Source organism: Strongylocentrotus purpuratus, unplaced genomic scaffold (genome assembly GCF_000002235.5).
Source record: "Strongylocentrotus purpuratus isolate Spur 01 unplaced genomic scaffold, Spur_5.0 spur5_scaffold_2, whole genome shotgun sequence".
Lineage (NCBI taxonomy): Eukaryota > Metazoa > Echinodermata > Echinoidea > Camarodonta > Strongylocentrotidae > Strongylocentrotus > Strongylocentrotus purpuratus.
This window is the reverse complement of record NW_022145605.1, coordinates 25,321,858-25,344,585: the sequence shown is the minus strand read 5'-3', so window position 1 is coordinate 25,344,585 and position 22,728 is coordinate 25,321,858. Positions and strand designations below refer to the sequence as shown.

General features: G+C 38.7%; 1 protein-coding gene across 4 annotated transcripts; it reads right to left on the bottom strand.

Moving 5' to 3' along the window:
* Positions 1–3,272: 3,272 nt before the first annotated feature.
* LOC100889583 lies at positions 3,273–21,282 on the bottom strand. Of its 4 annotated transcripts, none has more exons than XM_003725181.3 (8): positions 21,187–21,282; positions 17,600–17,694; positions 16,737–16,934; positions 15,563–15,760; positions 13,206–13,313; positions 12,230–12,340; positions 11,144–11,332; positions 3,273–10,742 (listed from the first exon to the last, which is right to left on the bottom strand). In XM_003725181.3, exons 2-8 carry the CDS (start codon positions 17,676–17,678, stop codon positions 5,671–5,673), a joined length of 5,955 nt encoding a protein of 1,984 aa, XP_003725229.2. In that variant the 5' UTR covers positions 17,679–17,694; positions 21,187–21,282; the 3' UTR covers positions 3,273–5,670. The 4 variants fall into 4 exon arrangements, with proteins under 4 accessions (XP_003725229.2, XP_011663291.2, XP_011663292.2 ...); XM_011664989.2 differs by having other exon boundaries at positions 15,563–15,757; XM_011664990.2 differs by having other exon boundaries at positions 16,749–16,934.
* Positions 21,283–22,728: the final 1,446 nt, after the last annotated feature.

Sequence of the window (22,728 nt, the reverse complement as noted above, 5' to 3'; positions counted from 1 at the left end):
TATAGAGTTAACTGAATATAGAGTTAACTGAAAAGCCATAAATTTTATTTTCAATTAAATTATAACATAATTTATACCAGTAGTTCAAATTAATTTCAAATTCCATGAACAAAATGAAAAAAAGGGGCTATTTACCCCTATTAATACAAGTAGACACATTAACACATCTTCATATTAAAAAAAGAAACGAAAGAAAAAAAAAAGTAAAAGTTGAAAAATCTTGAAGCATATTCTAAAAATCCTCAATCAACTGCCTATAAGGCTGTCACCATACAAAAACCATCTACCAAGGTTACACTACATATCTTTCCTGAAACAGCTTTGGCATTCATAACACTTTACACTCACACACACCCACCCACACATGATATGTGTGTGTATGTATACATATCTATAGTGTTACTTAATATATACATCTAATGGTATCAGAAAAAAAGGAAAAACCTAACAAAATAGCAAAGATAGTAAGCATGATTTGAATATGATGAATTTCAGGTATCATAAACTCAGGCATTCCCTAATTTGTGCCTTAATATTTATCTTTTAATTCTCTAATTGAAAAAAAGAAGAATTTTCAATCAGAACAAATAGCTCAAAGTTTGAAAACACGCTATTATCGTACTCCTAAGCACAGAATATTATACTGTGTTTTTTCAACATATCCAGCCGCACATTATTTGCACGTGTGTGTGAGTGCGTGAATATATAATATATGTATATATATATATATATATAGAAAGAGAGAGAGAGAGAGAGACCTACCTACATAATATATGTGTTAATATATATCTATATATATATTTCTATCAAAATGATTGTTTTATGCTAAACTAACAATGAAATTACCAGCACACTAAATCAAATAAACATTCAAATGTGTTACATTAAGAATCTAATAATAAAAAGCACTTTGCATATTTGAAATAAAATTACAAATTTCATGAAAAAATGCAAGATTAAGATTCATATGTTGACTAACTGTTTGCAAATGTTACAAAAATTCCAGTACATGATCACATCAACAATTTTAACATTTCAAAAATACAAAATACAAACCATGCCTACAAGTCAACTTTTAAATTCCAGAACACCTTCGACATACAATAAAGGTATCATAGTCTCTGTTCCTACAAAAAAGTAACATATATTTAATAGATGCATACAATTTTAAACATTCAAGTGATAAAGAGTAATCACTAGAAACCATTAACAAAATAGATTGAAACATCATTTTCAAATGCTAGTACTTCTGTTCTAGAAGTAGCTACATGTAGTAATTGATTATTACAAGTAGTGCTGTAACATCACGGATATCTCCAATTCCGTTTAACCGCCTGTCAAAACCGGACGGTTTTCGGTTAAACGATTTATTTAAAAATAAAATAAAAATAAAAAAAAAAATAAAAAAAAAAAATAAATAAATAAAAAAAAAAAAAAAAAAAAAAAAAAAAAAAAAAAAAAAAAAAAAAAAATCGTTTTTTTTTTTTTTTTTTTTTTTTTTTTGGCCGTGTGAAAAAGCAGGAAGGTGATTTAACTGAAGGCGCCGATTTGTGCTTGTGAACTAGTCACAAATAATAGTAACAATGTCGTTTTAGAATAATGTGTAAGATCATTAAAGTAAATTAAAAACAGTAGAGGACCTAGGATAGAACCTTGTGGTACACCATGTGTTAAACTTGGATGAATATACATTGAGATCTATTACAAAGACTACTTTCAAACCAAGATGACAGACAAATTGGAGTGTTGTTCTAGTTTCCAAGTGGTAAGTCATCACACCGATTACTGAGCTGGGAGACATTGCCAGGCATAGTGCCAGGTGGAGGGGCATAAATCGAAACTTTAAAAAAAAAAAAAAAAAAAAAAAATTAAAAAAAAAAAAATTATTAAAAAAAAAAAAAAAAAAAAAAAAAAAAATCGGGAAAACGAAACCGTCCAATTGATAACGGAATCCGCCATGGGCGGTCGGATACCGGACGGTTAAACGTTTGACTACAGCACTAATTACAAGATATATAAAATCAATTATCTTTTTTTAAAGGTGGGGGGAGGGACTCAACTATGGTTGGTCTTCACATTATCACACAATACAAAGTACATACTATTTTTTATACATAATGTAAATCCATCTTACCAATAATAATAATATAGAGTAAAACACCAAATATTTAAGCCATAGTAAATGGATAGCTTGAGAAGTTATAAAAGTGAAATAAAATGAGAAACAGTGAACAGAAACAGGCAACATTCCAATTTAAAAAAACATACAAGTACAAAATGTAGCATCAGTTTGTGTAATAATAATAAGAGATTTCACTTTAAGTGTTTCCTCATTTTTTGTTTTAAAAAATTAAAAAATAACCATCTGCAGAAATTCAACACACTAGATTCTAGAATGGCTGACTTAAAATATACACAGGCTCAGAATTCTTTTTAGCAATACATGCACCAAGTTCAAATATGAATTCTAATTTAGGGTATTGTAATATTGTTCTAATATATTTGTTAGTACAAGTCCTTCGGTATTGTCCTTAATCATAGTCCTGATACATTTGAGTCTGGCAAAAGACAGACAACAACAAAATGCATTTTAGCAGTAAAACCGACAAACCTGGCAGTTTAAAAAGCAAGTTCTTGCCGTTTGACTATGTTAACTTATAACCGATGTGTACTTGCTGCTTAACATAAATTGATGCATTAATGGTCAGAGATATCACAACCAGACATTTTTTATTTTCTGGCACATCAATAACTCAAAGGTTTTAAAAGCTGGGAAGTTGGCAAGTTCTTCTCAAACTTCTCGGGTTGACCATCACCAAATCGTCATTCAAACCACCTTTTCATATTGTTTGCATCAAACTGACCATAAAAAACTATCATTCACATGCCTTTTCAATTTGATGAAAAATAATTTCAGGTACTGCTTATTGGATCAAGCATAATGAAAACCTAGGTGCAAAGGAAATTTGGAAGGAAATTTGTTATTAAAAATAACATTCCTCTGTTGTACTTATACTATTCAAAGGAAAATAGGATTCTAAAACACACAAGCATAAACTTGCCAATGATAACATAACTACCTTTTAACCACCTGCGAATAACATGAACAATAACAGGGATTTCAACCTGGCAGATACATGTATTGAGTTTTGCTAGCAACATATCAAACACTCACATATACCAATAGTAAATACACGAACACTCTCTTTTCAAAATAGAATGGAGGACATTATACTGTGATACACAGTTATACAAATAAACAGGATACTATGTGTATATAAGGATACAGTCATTCACATGATTTTCATTAACTCGTACAGGTAAAAAAAAAAAAGACCACAAATACTACATGATTGTGCAGATACAAAAAGGCTTTTAACAAAATCCAAGGACTACGACACAAGCTGTCAGTCCTGGACCATGATCAAAGCACATTGCAATGAATCGAATCGAACACTTGGAGCATTTGAACCCTCAACCCTTGGACTGAGATACAAGTGAATGAACCACTATACCACAACACCTCCACAAGGGAAATGAATTGTGTTGAATTTCTATCAGAAAACTTATACCAGAGAGGGGCAAAATCCTTGAATTAAAAAAAAAATCTAAAATGTCCATTTTCAATAAGAATGATAAGATAAGAAATCTATTCATACAGTAGTACAAATAAGCCTAAACTTATTGACATCAATATCACCAAGACTCGAGGAGATACTTCAATAAAGTTTAATCTTATATTATCACTACTAATCTATTTTAGCTTGATTTGTTTAAAATGAATTTATAAAAGATAAATAGTACCTTTGAACAACAAGGCAAATTGTCACATACAAATACCACACATGATTAACTTACTAATTGTTAAAATAAAACATGAAAAATTAGTACCCCCTATTTCATTCCACTCATTCCACACATTGGATTCTGCCATAATAAATACATATAAAAACAGATGATTCAAATAAAATTTAGAATAATTAGTTAGTTACATGCACATAATTCATGCATTTACATAATAATGTCATATCATTGATTGTAGGTTAAGAGCCTGTCTCAAAGTAGTTGGAACATTTAGCCCATTAAATATTACCACTTTAGAACTACTTAGACCACGATCTGCATGTATGCCATGAACAAATTAGTAGCCATTTTGAAAATTGGACTTCAAATTTAATTTTTCATCTCACATCACCCCTCTAAAATTGAAATTACTTTTTCACCACCGTACCATTACATGGATCCAGTTTTCAATTTCTTGTGATACACAGCTTTAAAAACTTCTGTGTGACAAAAATTGGTCCCAGGACTAAATTGGGTGATATTTACCTGACCTTTATTCAGGGGTGGTAGTATGTCAAATCTGACAGCTACAGTTAGGCAAACAACTTTTGTGACTGACTTTTGTCTAATGACTTAGAATGACTCATTAACTTCCACATTGTATGGACTTGATGAGGTTACACTTTGGGACAGGCTCCTCGACTATTGTATCACAAAAGTACATCTTAACATACATTGGCGCAAAATCTTTGTTGTCATTTGTAAACACGACATAAATTGTACTCTATAGCATACTTCACCTGTAAATATATAATAAAGTCATCCATACATTACAATATATGTTCAATGATATAAAGGTCAAAAGGTTTATATGATAAAGTAAAACTCTTTTCTATTTCATATACTAATCAAAGACACCTCTCTAGTCTTGAGAAACATCATGGATGTGCATTATCTCCAATGCACAAACAGCGTATTTACATAGAGTATAATATTTTCTAACTATAATGTGTGTCCACACATTGTTATAATGTAATACTACATTCAAAAACACACTTCCATCAGTACATAAACCATGGACTTCCTGTAGGCTATTACAATCTAAATATAGGAACATTCATATTTTACATGATTCAAGACAATCTATGTACACTCCTGTTTAATAAGGGCATGCAATATAAAGACATATAGTCATCTTACAAACACATATCACATCACATTTATACAAGTTAATTGCTTGGGTCATGTTACAATTAAAATGATCTTATCTTTGAGGAGAGACTTCATATATGGCAAGATCATCTCTAGAAAGGTCTCCCCAGATAACACAAACAAACTCTGAACCTCTCCAAAATTCATATGGTGTTCACCATAATTGCAAGCTTAACAATCAGTGAACTGACATTCCCTGAATGACTTGTTCATACAAATGGATCTTTGACTGAGCCCTTCATACTGGTTACTGTAATACAAGTTAGGATAAATGCCTTTTAGAAAAGAGAAAATGCCAAAATAAAAATCATTCCCAAACTAGCTCCACAATCAATGATGTAGTATCATCATCACAATACTTTTTTCATATTCATTTATATATGAAATATAAGATACCAACATCTTCATGAAAACAGACTTTCTCTGTAATTTCATTTCTGAAGATCTGTTTGACATACAAATTCATAACGACATCCCTGAACATATAGTTGACTAGAAGTAAAGGGAGATCTGAGCACCACATGGCATAAAGCCATAAATTTGAAAATCTGAATTACTGAAATAAAGATTGTACAGCTATCATTGTACAAGAATACTGACGTATGTGGAGTATATTCATCATGTCATTTCCCATTTCAGTGGATGTATATACAGAGGGCGTCCTAGCTCTTCCATCTAGAGCATCTGGTAAGATGGCACTTCTCCATGAGCGCCATGGACCCTAGGGTTGGGCAGAGAGTGGGCAACTGAGTAAGCAAGCTGATTAGACTGGGATATCATGTAGGGTGTTTGATGGGGCACGGTGTACGCCAGTGGACCCGGGTGATCTGGGTGTACAGCCATCTGGTACCTTTGCTGAATAGCCTGAGGTTCCTCAAAGTTCTCCTGGATGGCACTAATGGCACAGATGACAGAGGGATCTTCCTTGTGCGTGAGCAGATGCATCCTCAGCTGATGAGAGTCTTGGAATGTTCGGTTGCAGCGATTGCAGTTAAAGGAACTATGGGAGCTATGAGATGTATGAGACACGTGAGCAGACATATGATATAGTGCTGGGCATTGGTGAGTGTGAAGATGTTCAAGGTTTGGAAAAGCTAGGTGGCATCTCTCACACGCCAAAGGATTCTTCTTCAGGTGTGATGAAGGGACGGGGGATGGGCTCTCGGTAGACTGGTGAGGGGTAGCAGAAGGTTCTGCTTCTGAAACTGGGGAATTTATGACAGGCTTTTGTTCTGCTTGCTGGTTGGGATTGATAATCAGATTGTTGGCGTTGGCTGCAGCTGCAGCCGCAGCAGCAGCAGCACTCGCAGCAGCAGCAGTAGCACCCCCTGTAGCAGAACTTGATTTCCTTCCTCCACCACGGGGCTTTCTAACTCTATCTGGATCATGGCATCTAGAAATGTGCAACCTTAAATGGTAAGTGTCTCTGAATGGCTTTTGACAGTGTTCACAGTTAAAAGGTTTCTGGAGTCCATGCACATATTGGTGAGACCGCATATTGTGTGGATGCTTGAAGGCACGTCCACAGATCTCACACACGTATGGTTGTTCATCAGAGTGAGTGCGCATGTGGCCTCTCAATGCCGTGTGATGTGAGAACTGCTTGCCGCATTCCTGACAGGTATGTGGTTTTTCTCCCGTGTGTACCCGATTATGCATCCTCAAGTTGTCCATTCGCTTGAAGGTTTTACCGCAGATATCACACATGTAGCGGCGTTCCACCGTGTGGCGAGTCTTGTGCCTCTCCAGGGCAGGCTCTGTCCGGAATTTCTTGTTGCAGATGTCGCATCCATATGGCCTTTCAGATGGTTCCCTCTTCTCTCTTGCTTTCTTTTCATGTGTCTTCTTATGGATTCGCATATGGTCAATTCTTCTGAACTTCTTATCACAGAGGTCACAGTCGTAAGGTTTTTCATCAGAGTGTGAAATTTGGTGGCGTCGCAGGTGTCCGCTGCGTGTGAACTTTTTCCCGCACTTCTCGCACTCGTAGGGGCGCAAACCAGTGTGGCAAAAGAGATGACGAGTGAGAGCATACACTGTCTTGAAGCCTTTTCCACAATCTAAGCACGAGTGAACCTTATCTTCGTCTTGCTGACATTCGTGAGATTCTAAAGAGGTCTCGTCTGGATGTACATCTCCACATTTCTTGCACTGATGCTGACCCTCAACATTGTGGCTCAGTTTGTGCTTGATCAGAGTAGTGTGCTTTGGAAATGACATATCACACAGTGTACAAGAATATGCCTTCTCAACAGGAATCTCTTTGTGGGTTTCCATGTGTAGACGATATTCTTTGACATCTTTAAACCTGTCATCACATCTCTTGCAGTGGAATTTTTTCTCCGTGTGAGTACGCCTGTGCCTGGCAAGATGATCTGAACGACCAAACGACTTCTTGCAAAATTCACATTCATACTTTTTGTCTGTTGTGTGAATCTTGACGTGCCTCATAAGCTTTTCCATCTTGTTGAAAGACTTCCCACAAACACCACATGTGACTTCCTCTTCGGTGCTATTTGATACCTGGCCTGCAAGGACGACTGCATTGCCAACAGGTGGAGCCGGTTGTGGACCTATTATTTCCCCTTCCTCTACTTCACTATCTAGATCCTCTGGTTCTGGGCCTTGGTCTAGGCCTTGGTCTGGCTCGGGCTCTGGTTCATCATAATACATTGACGAAGTCTTGTACGCGCAGATCATCTGATGCTGTTGAAAAATTTGGAAGTGATGAAATACATTCCCACATATGTCACAAGTGTGCAACTTGTTTTCTCTACAGGACCGCAGTTGTTTCTCTCTTGGTTCTAGGTTGCCTATCTTTCTACTAGGGTATGGACTATCGTGATCCCAAGCAACCGTCCCTTTGGCGCCTTCATCGTCGCTGACATCACTCGTTAAGACTGCACTGAACCTTCTAGCTGTACTTTTCCTTGGCCTGGCACTCTTTCTGCGAGATGGTCCTGCTTCATCGTTAATCCCAATATCTTGCTCATCTTCTTCTTTGACTGTGGGTCCTTCGTTTATCTTTCTCTTTGTCACGTGCAACTTTGTTTTGCGCTTCCTACGGTTGATCCTTTGCAGAGGCTTTGGGACCGTCATAACAGCTTGACTTGGGGAATTGTTGGTACATTCATGTTGCTCCAGCTCTGGCATGTTGCTGAATCTCATCCCACATACGTGACAGAAGAAAGCATTATCTGGTTTAACAGGGGCCAGTTTTCCTCTCCCTTTCCCGACACCTCTTGGTCTCCCTCTGCCTTTTCCTCTGCCCCTTCCTCCTCCTCCTCCTCTGCCCTTGTTCCCTGCCTCACTAATGAGGTGACAACGCATGTGATGCTGCAAATGATCATTGCGTACAAACCGCTTGCCACACTGAGTACAGCCGTATGGCCTGATGCCTGAATGAGTAAGCTGGTGCCTCTTTAAGTGATCACGCCTATTAAAGACCTTAGAGCAGACATCACATTTGAAGCTGTTCGGCCTAGAATGAATCAACATGTGTCTCGTCAATCTGCTTCCCGACCTAAACACCTTGCCACACACGTCACATGGTTTTTCTTCATTCTCACCAATGTAGTACCTTTTCACTTTGGGGCGAAGATGAACAGGCAATTTGGCAGCTGTTGCTGGATCCATGCACTTGTGCTTTCCAAACATTTCAACATTTGGGTACTTTCTTCCGCAGGTTCCACAGGGAATCGGTTCACATTCCTCATTCTTGAAATGAGTACTTCGATGGAAATTCAGGTTATCAGGACGGGTAAACGTCTTCTCACAAATATCACATGAATATGGTTTGACACCAGAATGGATGAGGCGATGACGTTCCATATGACTTTGTCTTCTAAATCGTTTGCCACAAGTTTCGCACTTAAACGGGCGTTCAAGTGTATGGACTTGTACATGCAGCTGGAGACCAGTTAGGGAACCACAGAAAATACCACACACTTTACATGTAAAGAGTCTTTTCTGAATTTCTTCATCAGTGAAGGTTTGGTCCTTGATCACAGTATGTATCAACTGGATCTTCTCGTTTGCAATTTCTTTACTAGGATCTATCTCGTTTAAACTTCTGGGTAAGTCTTGTTCTGATTCGTTGCCTTTCTCTTTAGTTGTATACGCCTCTGGGTGACTTGCCTTCTCTGCTACTGCTAGCAGGTGATGTGTAGTCTGCTCCAAATCTTTATAACTTTGAGATGGCAAAGGCTGTACAACCTTGGCTGATAATCCAAGAGCTTCAAGGGGCTGGGGTAGAGTAGATACCGGAGCTGTTACCTCGGGCTGAGTTGGCAGGGGTGCAGATAGGGGTGCAGATATGGGTGCAGATATGGGTGCAGATAAGGGTGGGGATGTCATTTCTGAGTTGTACTGGTTACTACTGCCTGAAGCAGGAGGAGATGTAAAAGATTCTTGCATGGAAGAGCCATGATTATGGCTCTCATCTGCAGGAAAGCAATTATGTTGATTCAGACTGATAGGGTTATTGAAGTATCGCTTACAGATGTGGCAGCAGTACATATCTGTGTTGTGCTCCCTATCATCAGCCTCTTCATAGTGTACAGGAAAATGACTCTGCCTGGTATCTTCATTCGAAGGATCCTTGTTGAGTAAGAGAGGAAAGTGGCTGTTGGTGCTGATGGGAGGATGTGGTTGTTGCATGTGTATTTGGTAGTGCTCCTTGAGTTGTTCCGACGTGCTAAAAAATGCAGTGCACTTCTTGCACTTGAACAGAGTGCTGCTGCCAGTATGCGTCATCATATGTCTGTTGAGATGACTGGTTGTGCCAAAGGACTTTCCACAGAGAGTACACGAGAACGGCTTCACTCCAAGATGACCCATCTTATGGCGCTTTAAATGACTTATGCATGAAAAGGACTTTTCACACTGGTTGCACTGGTGGGGTTTAGACTGACTGTGCTGTCGCTTGTGGCGCTTCAACTTCTGATGGGTGGGGAACTTTTTGTCACACATGTCGCAGGGATGAACTTCTCCAGTGTCTTCAAAAGTGAGAGGCTTCCTCTTCTGTCTGGGACGAGGTTCGCCTAGATTGCACTTGTGAGTGTTGAGATTGTCACTGCGACTGAACGTCTTCCCGCACTTGTCGCACATATAAGGCTTGTTGGCTGCGTGGGTGAGCCGATGACGTTTCAGATGTTCCATCCGTCCGAATCGCTTTCCACAATGGGCACACTCGTGAGCCTTGAAGGGGTTATGGACAACCTTATGACGAGAAAGGTGTTTAGCCAAGCTGAATACCTTCCCACATACCTCACACATAAAACTTTCCCCCTGCCCATCACACTGGTGAGTAATAAGACTTTCATCTGTTGTGAGCTTCTTACCACATTCTTTACATCTCGGTAGGGTACTGGTAAACCGCTCCAGACACGTGTGGCACAGAGGGAGAACCCCTGGTTGAACCTCACCGTCTGCTGGTGTGAATGCGGCCAGACAGCTGGCACACTTGGTACTCTGCTTCACTCCAAAATTGACTAACCCAGACTCGACAGTCTTACCTGTGCTTTCAATGGAATCACCATTTTGGTGGCCTTCACCCTTCTCATCACCTTCCCTTCGAGGAAACTGCTGTACTTGTTGTTCTGCCACGGGTTCTGGTGCTCTCTGCTCCAGGCTACCGGTGCTTTCAGTTGTAGGACGCAATTCAATCTCCTGTTTATCCTGCTGGGACTTGACGTCTGGTTGTTGAGGTTCAATATTCTCAGAGCTGGTGGGTATTTTTATGTGGTCTGTAAAAGAAGAAGAAGAAACAAAAGATAGGTATTACCACATTGTGTACTTTAAACAAAATGTATGGGTAAATATGAGAATGGTCTGCACTCTGGACAACACACTCTAATGATAATCAGGGTTACAACGGGGAGCATGAAGCCAATAACTATACAGGGTGTCAAAAATGCAGTGAGATTCGGTTTGGCACCATCTTAAAAAATGTCCAGCCATTCTCCAAGGAAATTCATAGATAATATTGCAGAAGAATCTCCCAATCTTCCTGTTCTAATTTGCGCTAATTTTACACCATGGGTAGAGGTAAAGTAGGGTTTAAACCATGGCTTAAATTTAAACCTCCTTTGTGAATTCGGGCCATAAAGTTGATGGGATGAAATAATAAAAGAAGGCGTGACCTTACCGTTGCCATGACGAGCAGACTGAGGAGGCAGAGGAGGCGGATGATGTTGTTGTTGTAGCTGTTGTTGGCGACTGAGGATCTCTAGCTGAGACACAGTGATGGTAGCTGTATTAGGTTGAGCCTGAAGTGAAGGTGCAGGAGGAGACGGAGAAGCAGGAGATTCTTGGGTTCCCATCACCTGCTCATACGCTGAAATTCAAACAAACATAATATTATTTAATTAATTATTTAATTATTCAAAACATCATATTATAAAAATATTGGATTTTTGTATAGCACACATATCCACCATGCATGGTTCTCAAGGTGCTCCAACTATTACCCGGCTCTGCTAGGCAGCAGATTTCGGTGCTCACAGCTTTCAAGGAATCCCTTCCTACCAATACCCATTTAACGCCTGGCTGGAATGCTACCCAGGGAGTGGAGATTGTTCACACAGTGTGTGCGGGCAAGCACTGAATCCAATGACCGGGTAATAGTATGTTTGTAAAGAGTTCAGTGTTGACTTTTGTGTTCATCATTCCTCTTCTCATTAGAAAAGTATTGTTGACATGGGATATAATGCAAAGAATCACATCCTTCACTCCAGTGGGTGGACAAACCATCATCACCTCCGTGATCTCAGGGGCTACACCATCTTCCCTCACCTTCAGCTGGGGAACACAGTAGCCCTGAAATCACCTCTGTGATGATAATTGTCCCACCACCAGAGTAGTTGTTAATTACTTGTTTATTAGTTCACCTCGGGATTTTTCACAATGATCCTAAGTCAAACTTAACTCTAAGTTGGACTTGCACATTATGGAGAGCCTTTTGTAGCCTTAAAACAAAATATAGTGAAAATTCAAGTATTTTAGACTTTTATAAATTCCATATCAAGAACATGAAATCTCCTTGATAATAGAGAATATGAATGATATGAATCAATATTTGATGCCTTTTAAAATAGATGCTAACGGCTTTCCATAATTGTTAAGTCTAACTTAGAGTTAAGTTTTACCTACGATCTTTGTGAAACACCCCCCTCGAATGATATATGAAATTACATTACCATCCTGAATGATTGATAAGATTACTGTAATTCACCTTTTTGAATGACAGATGTGCTATCAGTTTGGCGAGTGGTAGACTGTCCTCCAGAGTGATGTAAGTAATCTGGTTGATCTCCTTCTTCTCCAGCCATTGATCTTACATATGCTGAGAAATTGATGGAAGATTGCAGATTTGCTAAGTTTCTAAGTTGCTTTCATGACATTGAAATTAATTCATTATAACAATGCCTTCCATTACGACAAAATATGTTGCCATCTAATTCTTGGTGTCTTCTAATCAACTACTAATTGTCTTAGGCCAACTACACACTGTACGATTTGACTACGATCAGATTTTGGGAAAAAGTATTTAAATTGAACATTCAAGCATGTAAATTCCTAATGACTGAGGATCTGAATAGTATTATGGTAGATTAAATTTAAAATTTATTGGGTTTTAATGCCTCCTTCAGAGAGGAAATTCTAAATCGGCTCAGAAGCGTAGTGACCTCATACTGGTAGTGCGATTGTCTACAGACCCTAAAGTTTGGTTGATTTCACCCCATCTAGCCAAAGCACCAAACTTTGTCAGTAGGAAGTAGTATGTATGGACATTACAAAACACAAACAGGATGAATGCACATTTTGTCTCTAAATGCCCTCGCCTGCATACCATATACTTTCTGAAACTGGTATTTTCACAATAATGTTTTATACAACCTGTCCCCAGGTCACAACAAACTTAATAATAATAATAGGCAATCCTATAGCGCGTTCTATCAAGAAATTCTATTCCGAGGCGCATTTATTTTTACCCCGGCTTTAGCCTACATGTAGCTGCCATTACAGCGCTCTAGCATTTCAAGGAATTAATATTACTGCCAGGTAACCATTCACCTCACCTGGGTTGAGTGTGGCAATGAAGATTAGTGCCTTGCCAAAGGACATTAGTGCCGAATCGGGGATCGAACCATGACCTTTGAATTTCAAGTCAAGTGATAAATACAGGAATTAATAAGTGAAGAATGTACCTTCTCTGACGATTGAATCTGCTGAATGAGGGGCATTGTTAGTCATTATCTCCTGGTGCATGGGTGGACGATGGACCAACGGTCCTGCTGAAGCAGGTCTTTGGTATGCTGCAGAACAAATCAAATACAAAAGGTACTCAGTCACATGAGGAAAAATGTTACATTATTTGTCTACCTGACTGCTAAGAAAGCAAGCATGTATTTGCTTGTAAGTAAACAACTAGGAGACTTGGTAATGAGGATTAATGCCTTACAGAAGCTTGTTCCGGCACAAGCGCATTGACTTGGTTTCTAAGCTGGGACCTCTTGGTTAAAAGACCACTGCTCTTCTACCACTCAGCAATCAGGCCTCTTAAGTTTTCAGGTCAAGTTAAACAGAAACAATGACATCAGTAAATTGTACTTTATTCTACCATGGTTAGTATTGCAAACATTCACTCTTACTTGTGAAAACAGTGATAGCATTTTTCGAAGAAAATTGTCGGAAGTAAAACTAAATTAAATGCTGAAAAGAGGTGACCCAAGTGCTCAATTTAATATTAATGTGGCCACTCAATAAATGCTATAATAATTTGGATAGAAATGTTAGGTGTGGAATATCTAACAGCAGAGCCATCTACAGTGCGTCCCAGATAAAAACGAAACCGAGAATTATCGATGTTTTATCATAACTTAATCACAATTATAATTGATAAATGACACATATTTGGAAAGGTTAGATCCTCCTCTTTCATTTGATGCAACTCATAATAATGCATATTTCACGCATGAGTGATTAAAATCAATTTGAAGAGAGGAAAACAAAAAGTCATTTGGCGGACGATATCTGAATTTCTAAGAGAAAATCATATTTCTAGAAAGTTGAGTATCTGCCCTTTCATATGACACCTCAATCAGGAAAAATGAGCTAGGAATAACAAAGTTCTGTTTGTTTAAAGTAGTGCTTGCATTTCAATAATTTGATTAAACAAATTCGTTTTCACTGGCTGCCTGCCGTATCAACAAACGAAATTAACAAAAGACTTAACTCCGTTTCGTTGACAATCAGCCGTAGACGAAAGACTTCATGCATGGCTGATTGTCAACGAAACGGAGTTACGTCTTTTGTCTATTCTGCTTTTTGCCACTGCAGGCAGCCAGTGAAAACGAATTTGTTTGCTAAAATTATTGAAATGCAAGTACTACTTTAAACAAACAGAACTTTGTCATTCCTTGCCCATTTTTCCTGATTGAGGTGTCATATGAAAGGGCAGAAACCCAACTTTCTAGAAATGTGATTTTCTCTTTGATATTCAGATACCGCCAGCCAAACGACTTTTCGGTTTCCTCTCTTCAAATTCATTTTAATCACTCATGCGTGAAATATGCATCATAATGAGTTGCATCAAATGAAAGAGGAGGATCTAAGCTTTCCAAATATGTGTCATTTATTAATTATAAATGTGATTAAGTTATGATAAAACATCAATAAATCTTGGTTTCGTTTTTACTGGGACGCACTCTATACACAGAGTTGGGCCAACCAGGTTCGAGTTGGACACAATATGGCTACTGCTGCTTTGTTGGCAAGCACAAAACAAAAGAATATACGCCATGTTGTGACCCAGTGAAACCAAGTTGGCCAAACTCTGTATATAAATGGCTCTATCTAACAGCTCTATGTGCTGCCCTCTCATTGCTGGGAGAGGAAAACTACATTTGTTTATTCTTGCTGGTAGTACTTGAGCAGAAAATGGCGGCAAATGTTTTTTTCACCATGACCATATTATTTCCTGAAGGGGTAGAAGGTTATATTATAACCTCATACATGTACACTGGATGGGTAAGTATGAGCTTATTTCAAATATTTGAAAGCATGAAAATGTATAAGTTCCTATGAGCTCAGTCACTGCGTAAACACAGTAAATTCATATATTTCCATTTTAAAACAATGTGAACACAAGGGCAAATACAGCAATAAAACTACAATATAAAATTGTGGAGGGTCCTATTTTTACAAAATGATAGTCAACAAAATTATGTATGATCAGAGTATGTTTTAAAGCCCCGCTGCACTACTTATAGCTACTTGCGCCTTCTATGTAGCAAACAATGCCTAATCGGTGACCATTGGTCCCCCATGAGCCCCTTTTTCTCATGTTAATTGAGAGCTGATCTGACGAAATAACCACCTGACGGTTACCTTGCAGGGAGGTCTAATCCCTCCTGGCCAAAATAGTACAGACAGGCTTAAATAGTGGAGGGTCCCAGTTTAACAACATGATATTTAACAAAATTACATACAATCAGGGTATATTTTAAAACAAAATTACAATACAAGTACAATAATACATTACAGATCAAGGCTACTGACTCACCATGCTGGGCATGACTGGGTGCATTAGAATGGTAATGCAAGGGTTCTGGTTGATGGCTACCAGCAGACAGCCGTCTCTCAACCCCTACAGAATGTGCCCTCTCCATCATCTCTTGATTGGGTAGATGGATGTGATGGGGTGCAACAGGCAAGGATCTTTCTTCAGGCTGGCTAGGGACCTCTCCTCTGGAGTATGCTGCTGTAGTGCACAGAAAATATGATTATCCTTTTGCCATTGATAAATCTCTCTCTACGTGCCATGTCCTGAGACGTTGGCGACCGACGGAATGCCACAACTCTCTGTCCCATATTCTATGAAGTAATTCATTCTCCCTGAGATCATGATATTCCACTTTCAGAAATCCCATTCCTTAAGCTACTCATCTACAGAATCCTCCCTCTACCCCTACTCTTCCTCCCCTCGATTCTTCCAGTCAGTGCAAGATTTTCCAAACCATTCTCTCGTATAACGACCCAAGAAGCTCATCTGTCGACCTCTTATATTATTCACAAGCTTTCGTCTTGTTCCTGCCATGGCAAATACCTCATTATTAGAAACTCTTTCTGTCCATGAAATTCTTAACATCCTTCTCAGGAACTAAACTTCACAACTTTACAGTTGCTTTCTTAGGTCTGATGTCGACGGGATAGGGGAATCCCAACATAATCATGCAAACAGGTATTTTCAAATGATTTCTGGATGCCACATTAATAATAATAGTAGACCCAGGCATCTTTGCATTTTTATTACAAAAATCCAATGTTCCATAAAAATCTGAAAAACTTTACATCCCTGAAAAATAATTCCTCAACTTTGATCTTTAATGGTTGACGACAACCTCCCAAAGGAAATTGATTCTAAATTTGGAATACTAGAAGTGTGGTAGTAGAGTGGTTTAAGCACTTGACTTGAAATTCAAAGGTTGTGGTTCTATCCCTGACACGGCACTTATGTCCTTTGGCATGCATTAATCTTCATTTGCCACACTCCACCCAGGTGAGGTAAGTGGGTACCTGGCCGGAATTAATTCCTTGAAATGCTGGAGCGCTGTAATGGCAGCTAGGCTAAAGCCAGGAATATAATAAATGTGCCTTGGAATAGAATTTCTAGATAGACAGCGCTATAGAAATGCTTATTAATATTATTGTTATTATCACTACAAAAATAAGCATACCAGTAAGCCCACCTTCCTGCAGAGGGAGGCCATATCTTTGAGCAGCGGCCACCAGGTAGTTGAATGCTTGGTGCCGATGGCCATCACCTTGGTCAGGTACCGGTACTCTTCTGGCTCTCTCTACCAGCTCCTGATGACTCAGATGGTTGGCATGGGCAGCAAGGAAGCCTCGCTGTGCTCCCTGCTCTCCTGAGTATGCTACCAATCAAAACACAAAGGTGTGATTTTGTTACTTTCTTACTTAATTTTTGTAACACATGAGAAGAGAGGTGGGGAAAAAAAAAATCACATTTTGACAAAAATTTCAGGACTTTAATATGTACTCATGTTTGGAATATTTTTTTTAATCACTCAAAATTCACCGTTTAAACGTATACATACAGGTGTAAATAGTACTTTCCTGATTATATCCTGATAAAGTTTAAAGTTCCCAAAATAGCTTTTTCTCATTGTCCAAAGCTTTGCTGATCAACTGGGAAAACAATTGAGGTGAAAATTGGAGCTAATATTTATGTGTTTAAGAAGTTGTGTTTTTTTACAGACCGCCTCATTTCCACATTTTCAATGTCTTTATATCTTTCTTGTTGACGATGAACTTGTTGTTACTGTTCATGAATGTATTATTTTCATGTCAGTGGAAAGAAATAAATAAATCTTGAATCTTGATATGATAGCTACTGTTGTTATATCATGACTTCAAAGTTCAAACAACATAAATTGTTTGAAGTCATATTAAATGAATTTCTGTTATATCTTAAAAGGACATTGCAAGGCATGGTAGACACACACATTATAACACACTAAATAATGGCTATGAGTAAGCAGAAGTATTGCACTACGACTCATTGATAGTTGATACATACCCCCGATCAGGCCAATAAGGTCACGTATAGTCTCATCGGGATCCTTATAGGAAGAGTTAGTAGGACCAGGCTGTTCCATTCTGTTTCATCATACTCTGAAATGAATCAAGTATAGGGTACATAGTTTGAACTTTGACCTCCACATGGTAGAATAAAACACAATTTACTGATGTCACTGTTTCTGTTTAACTTGACTTTATAAAATGAGGAGGCCTGATCGCTCAGTGGTCTCGTAACCAAGATGTCCCAGGTTCGAAACCAAGTCAATGCGCTTGTGCCCTTCTCTAAGGCATTAATCCTCATTACCAAATCCCTTGGAGAGGACTAAAAGCCGTCGGTCTCCTGGTTGTTTACCTACAAACAAATACTTGCTTTCTTAGCAGTCAGGTAAACAATAACCATCCATCAAATACGTGGCCACAAACAGCCTGTTTCGTACATATTACATATAAATGAAAATAATTGGCGATATTTTGAGCATCATTATATCTCTAAATTATAATCAGTATTCCGAGACCACTTTTTATCTCAAATTTGAGAGTGATACTATTGGCTGAATATGATGACACTGACATCTAACCACATTTCTCATTGGTTATCGTATCACAAATGGACATGTCTTAATGAGATGAAATCTGGCAAAAAAAGATTCTAAGAATACATTTTTTTAATATTTTAAGAAAAAGGTGAACAAAACTAAAAATACAGTACACAGAACAAAAGTTCAAGGTCCCCTTTGCTGGAACGCAACAATTCCAAACCAACATTCCACCCAGATGCTACATGTATGTGGCTGGGGACTCCTTACCACCTGCTGTCATCAATTGCACCTCCTTTGAACTCTTCAAGCAGAAGGTGCAACATATTAAGCTTCAGACTGTTGCAGCCGCACATAGATTTCTTGTAGAGACATTTTATTTGCACTGTTACACTCTGCTCTTGACAAGCACAAGGTATGATAATACAACAACGGTGGTTTGTACAATAGGGACTTTTAGATTTGCGTGGACTGATACATGTGACGTCCATTCAAGGCAGTGCATTAAAAGGACGTCGATCATACAGTGTAGCAATCCACGTTGTCGTTGTGCAAATCTAAAAGTCCCTAATACTGGAAGAAGTAGATACCGGTAAGTCTCTCAAATGGGAGAGAGTTCCCTAAACCGGCCGGTGCCTCAGTATATCTAGTTAGGAGTGCCCAATATCTATGCATGGTAGTCGAAAAACGAGCTGAATCACTACCCTACGGTCTCTCCTTCTGGTACAACTGTACAACTGCACCACTACATCAGGGTTTCCCTCTACTCAATATGAATAGTCAGGCCTTAAATTTCAATATTTTTAGGGCAAGTCCACTTTTCTGTAGGGCACATTCCTATATTACAGCACAAATAGAAAGGATTGGAAAGGGTACAAAAAATCTCCAAGGCCAATGAGAGGGGCATTGAGGCCAATCAAAGGGGCATCCACGGCCATGGCCTTCTTCCTCTTCTTCTTCCATTCAAGTGCCGCTTCAAGGTGATGAAGATAATCGCACTGGTTGTGTGTGTATATGTGGAGACTTTCACATGTCCTGTTATTCCACATTTTAACTTGTTGTTCTTGTTGTGCAGGTGCATACATACATGTGTAAGTAAAAGCATTCCCAGTCTTGTAGACATTACATCTGCATCCCACTCAAGAAGACCTTGAAGGCATCAAGAGAGGAGTATTGGGCTGGGTCCTGTGGGAGGTTGTTCCAGTCCTTGCAGGTTCTTGGGAAGAAGGAAGAAGCATAGGTCTGACTACTGCAGTTGAATGTCCTAAAACGAGATCCAAGTCCTCTTGTTATTGATGTCAGTCAGGGAAAAAAATACTTTAAACAATTCGGGGGCTACTTTTCAAGCTTGCTTGCATGAAAATAAGACTCTTTAATTTGTTTTGCATTGAACTCTATGCAAATTTTTGGGGCTCTTTTATGACTTTCGGGGGCTCTTTTTAGCATTTTGGGGGCTAATTCGCCCCGAGCCCCCGTGTATTTTTTTCACTGATGTCAGTTCAGTGAGAAAGGACTGCTAGGTAACGTCGACAAGGTTGAAACGGATGTGATAAAGCATGGCAAGGCGGCTGTGAAGCCGTCTGGTGAGTAGCAATGGCCAATTCAGGTTTTCAAGCATAGCCGTTACACTGGAGGTTTGATTAAAGTTACCGGTGACGTAGCGAGCACACCTTCGTTGGACCATTTCAATCTTGTTGATATTCCGCTGTGTGTGTGGTTCCCATGCTGTTGCAGCATATTCCATCACTGGTCGGACGTACGTAAGGTATGTGGCCTGCTTGATCTGCTTGATCCGCCTTGGTGGCCTTGGATTAATTTAAGCCCTGAATAGTGCAGTCGGTTCTTAACATGCAAAGGTAGTGCCTCTCCTGTACACAGAGTCTCCATTTAAAGTCCTATCCGACGGACAGAGCATTTTCCATAGAAACATAGCCTGTGTCTATGAAACAGGGGAGGGGCTTGTAAACACACAACACAGGCTTCAGTCATTTGCCTGGATTGGAATTGAACCCACGATCTTTGGTTTGAAAGGCAGACGTTTTACCGTCAGAGCCAACTCACCTCCTCTTTAGTACATCTGACATACGGTAACTGCTTGTAACTTTGATTTTGATTTTGATTTTGATTTTTTTTTTTTTTTTTTAAACACTCAACCTACACAAAATATCTGTCTCCAGAGTATTAGCGATAGGCCTAGACATTCAGCCGTAAATAATGTGTGAAGAAAAAAAAATATCCGGTAGTAAGAATTTCTAACTTACTTTTTAAAGTTTATTTTATCCACAAGCTTTGAAATGCTATCTTTTACGTAAAAAATCTTGTACTGCATGTATAATAATGAGTGCGCAGACATGGGCACCTTTGATTTTGCAATGACACTGCACCGCAGCCTTTTCTTTTGAAAATTACATTGCCATTACATCTTGCCGACTCCCAACAGAAATTTGGCACACTGACTTATTTAATAAGGAAGCATTAGGAGAATACAATAGAATATCCTTGTCAATATCAGGTGAAATTTCAGGTGTGCAGACTGAGGCCCACCCTTAATTTGGCATTAAAACTAACAAGTCAGAGTCAGACATTGTCAGACTCAGTCTCAGAGGAGTCTTGAAGAAAGTTGAACATCATGCGTTATTTGACAATGTATAAACTGTCTGTCAGTCATACTTTTTTCTCCCAAAAGATAACTTCAGAATACTGTATCATGTAGAATCAAGAAGCAGAAAAGAATTGAACTTAAAACGATGCATTGCCAATAGACATGTTAGACAACTTACAAGTTATAGCCTTTGCATACAATGTGTGCCTTATGTTATGGTAGCCCAATCATGTTCATGTACAAATTACAATGTAGATTGTAGGGCGGATTCAGCCAGAATATCCAACTCTGTGTGGGATTCCCGCAACAATCTTGAGTCAATACCAACACAAATCTTCAAATTGCACGAAGACAATGTAACCATAAAGATTGCCAAAATGCTCACATAATGTTATTAATACAGAAGAACATTTTCCAAAACATTTCATAGCAAAATATTGGACCTACCTCATAATTTTGCAGATTTTCTGGTTCAAGTTTACGGGAGAAAAGGATACGCTTCCTCGATCCTTGGGTAAGCTGCTGTGGAGAAAAAAAAGAGTAAAGAGTGCCCTCTTTTGTTCGAGGATTTATTTTTCCAGGGGCGTGACGTTGCTTTTGCGTGGTCAAAATTGTCATTTGGTCCAATGCCACTTCGTCTAATGAAGTAATACCCGCGTTTCGAATGATCATTTTGGTCTGGAACTTATAGCCTATACACTAATACGTTTCGACCTAACTATCCCATAATCATAATATCCAAGTATCATTTTGTTCAGTAACCATACTACCAGTGGGGTAGGCAAATCCGGATGCCCAGGGGCCGAATAATTGTTGTCTTCCCCGCACAGCAAACTCTCATGAAAAGTTATCCATTCAATTCTCTTCATTGGACTTGTATTACCTTATTATCTAATTCCCATCGGCTTAACACAGGGGCCACCCGGTTCCAGTAAGAAATGGATTAAGTGTGGGCCACACGCGGTCCTGTATAGCAATGCAATGTTTATTTCTAATCAACATCTAATTTTATATTTGATTCTCAATTTGATCACTAGCAATTATTTGTATATTAGTATTTATTTCATGAGTTTTATATATCTATTTAACTGCTGCTTTCTGCTATACCTAATGCTGCGAAGCTATTCTGTCAAAACACAATTGAAATATCTGGTTGTGTGTTTTTATTCATGCAATACAGCCATGCAGCGATCGGATGTGTTTTTGATATTATGTACACTGTCGCTCATAAAAGTGGAATATTTTAGTTTTACCCCAATTTATGGAATTATTTTAAAAATTATTTAAAAATAATAGATCTAGATAATAGTTTACACTCTCAGATTTTATAATAATTTTGAATAATAATTTGCTAATGTGTGTTTTGCGGGACTGCTAAAGCATGTGTATGCTACTATGCTTATTAACTAGGGGACTTACGCCCTCAAGTCATAAGTGACAGTAATGAGGATCAATGCCCCACAAAAGGGCACTAATATAGCACATCCACACGGTTTTGATCCTGGGACCTCACAGTTACGATGCCATTGTTTTGTCACTGAACCATGACTGTACGCAGCGGGGGCTAGGGTAGGGGGCAGTTTCCATAAATTAAAAAAAGAAAAGAAAATGCAATAAATTTTCAATAATTTATTGCATTTTACCCCGGTACCCAACATAGAAAAAATCCTCTGGACGGCCATGCATTATGGCTCAAGGCATGGGCACACAGAAGATGTTTTATGTTGGGAACCGGGGTAAAATGCAATAAATTATTGAAAATTTATTGCATTTTCTGTGTTTTTTTTTTTATTGATGGCAAATGCCCCTTACCCTAGCACCCGCTGCGTACAGTCATGGTTCAGTGACAAAGCATTGGCCTCGTAACTGTGAGGCCCCATGATCAAAACCGTGTCGATGTGCTTTATTAGTGCCCTTTTGTGGGGCATTAATCCTCATTACTGTCATTTATGACTTAAGGGCATAGGTCCCCTAGTTGATAAGCATAGT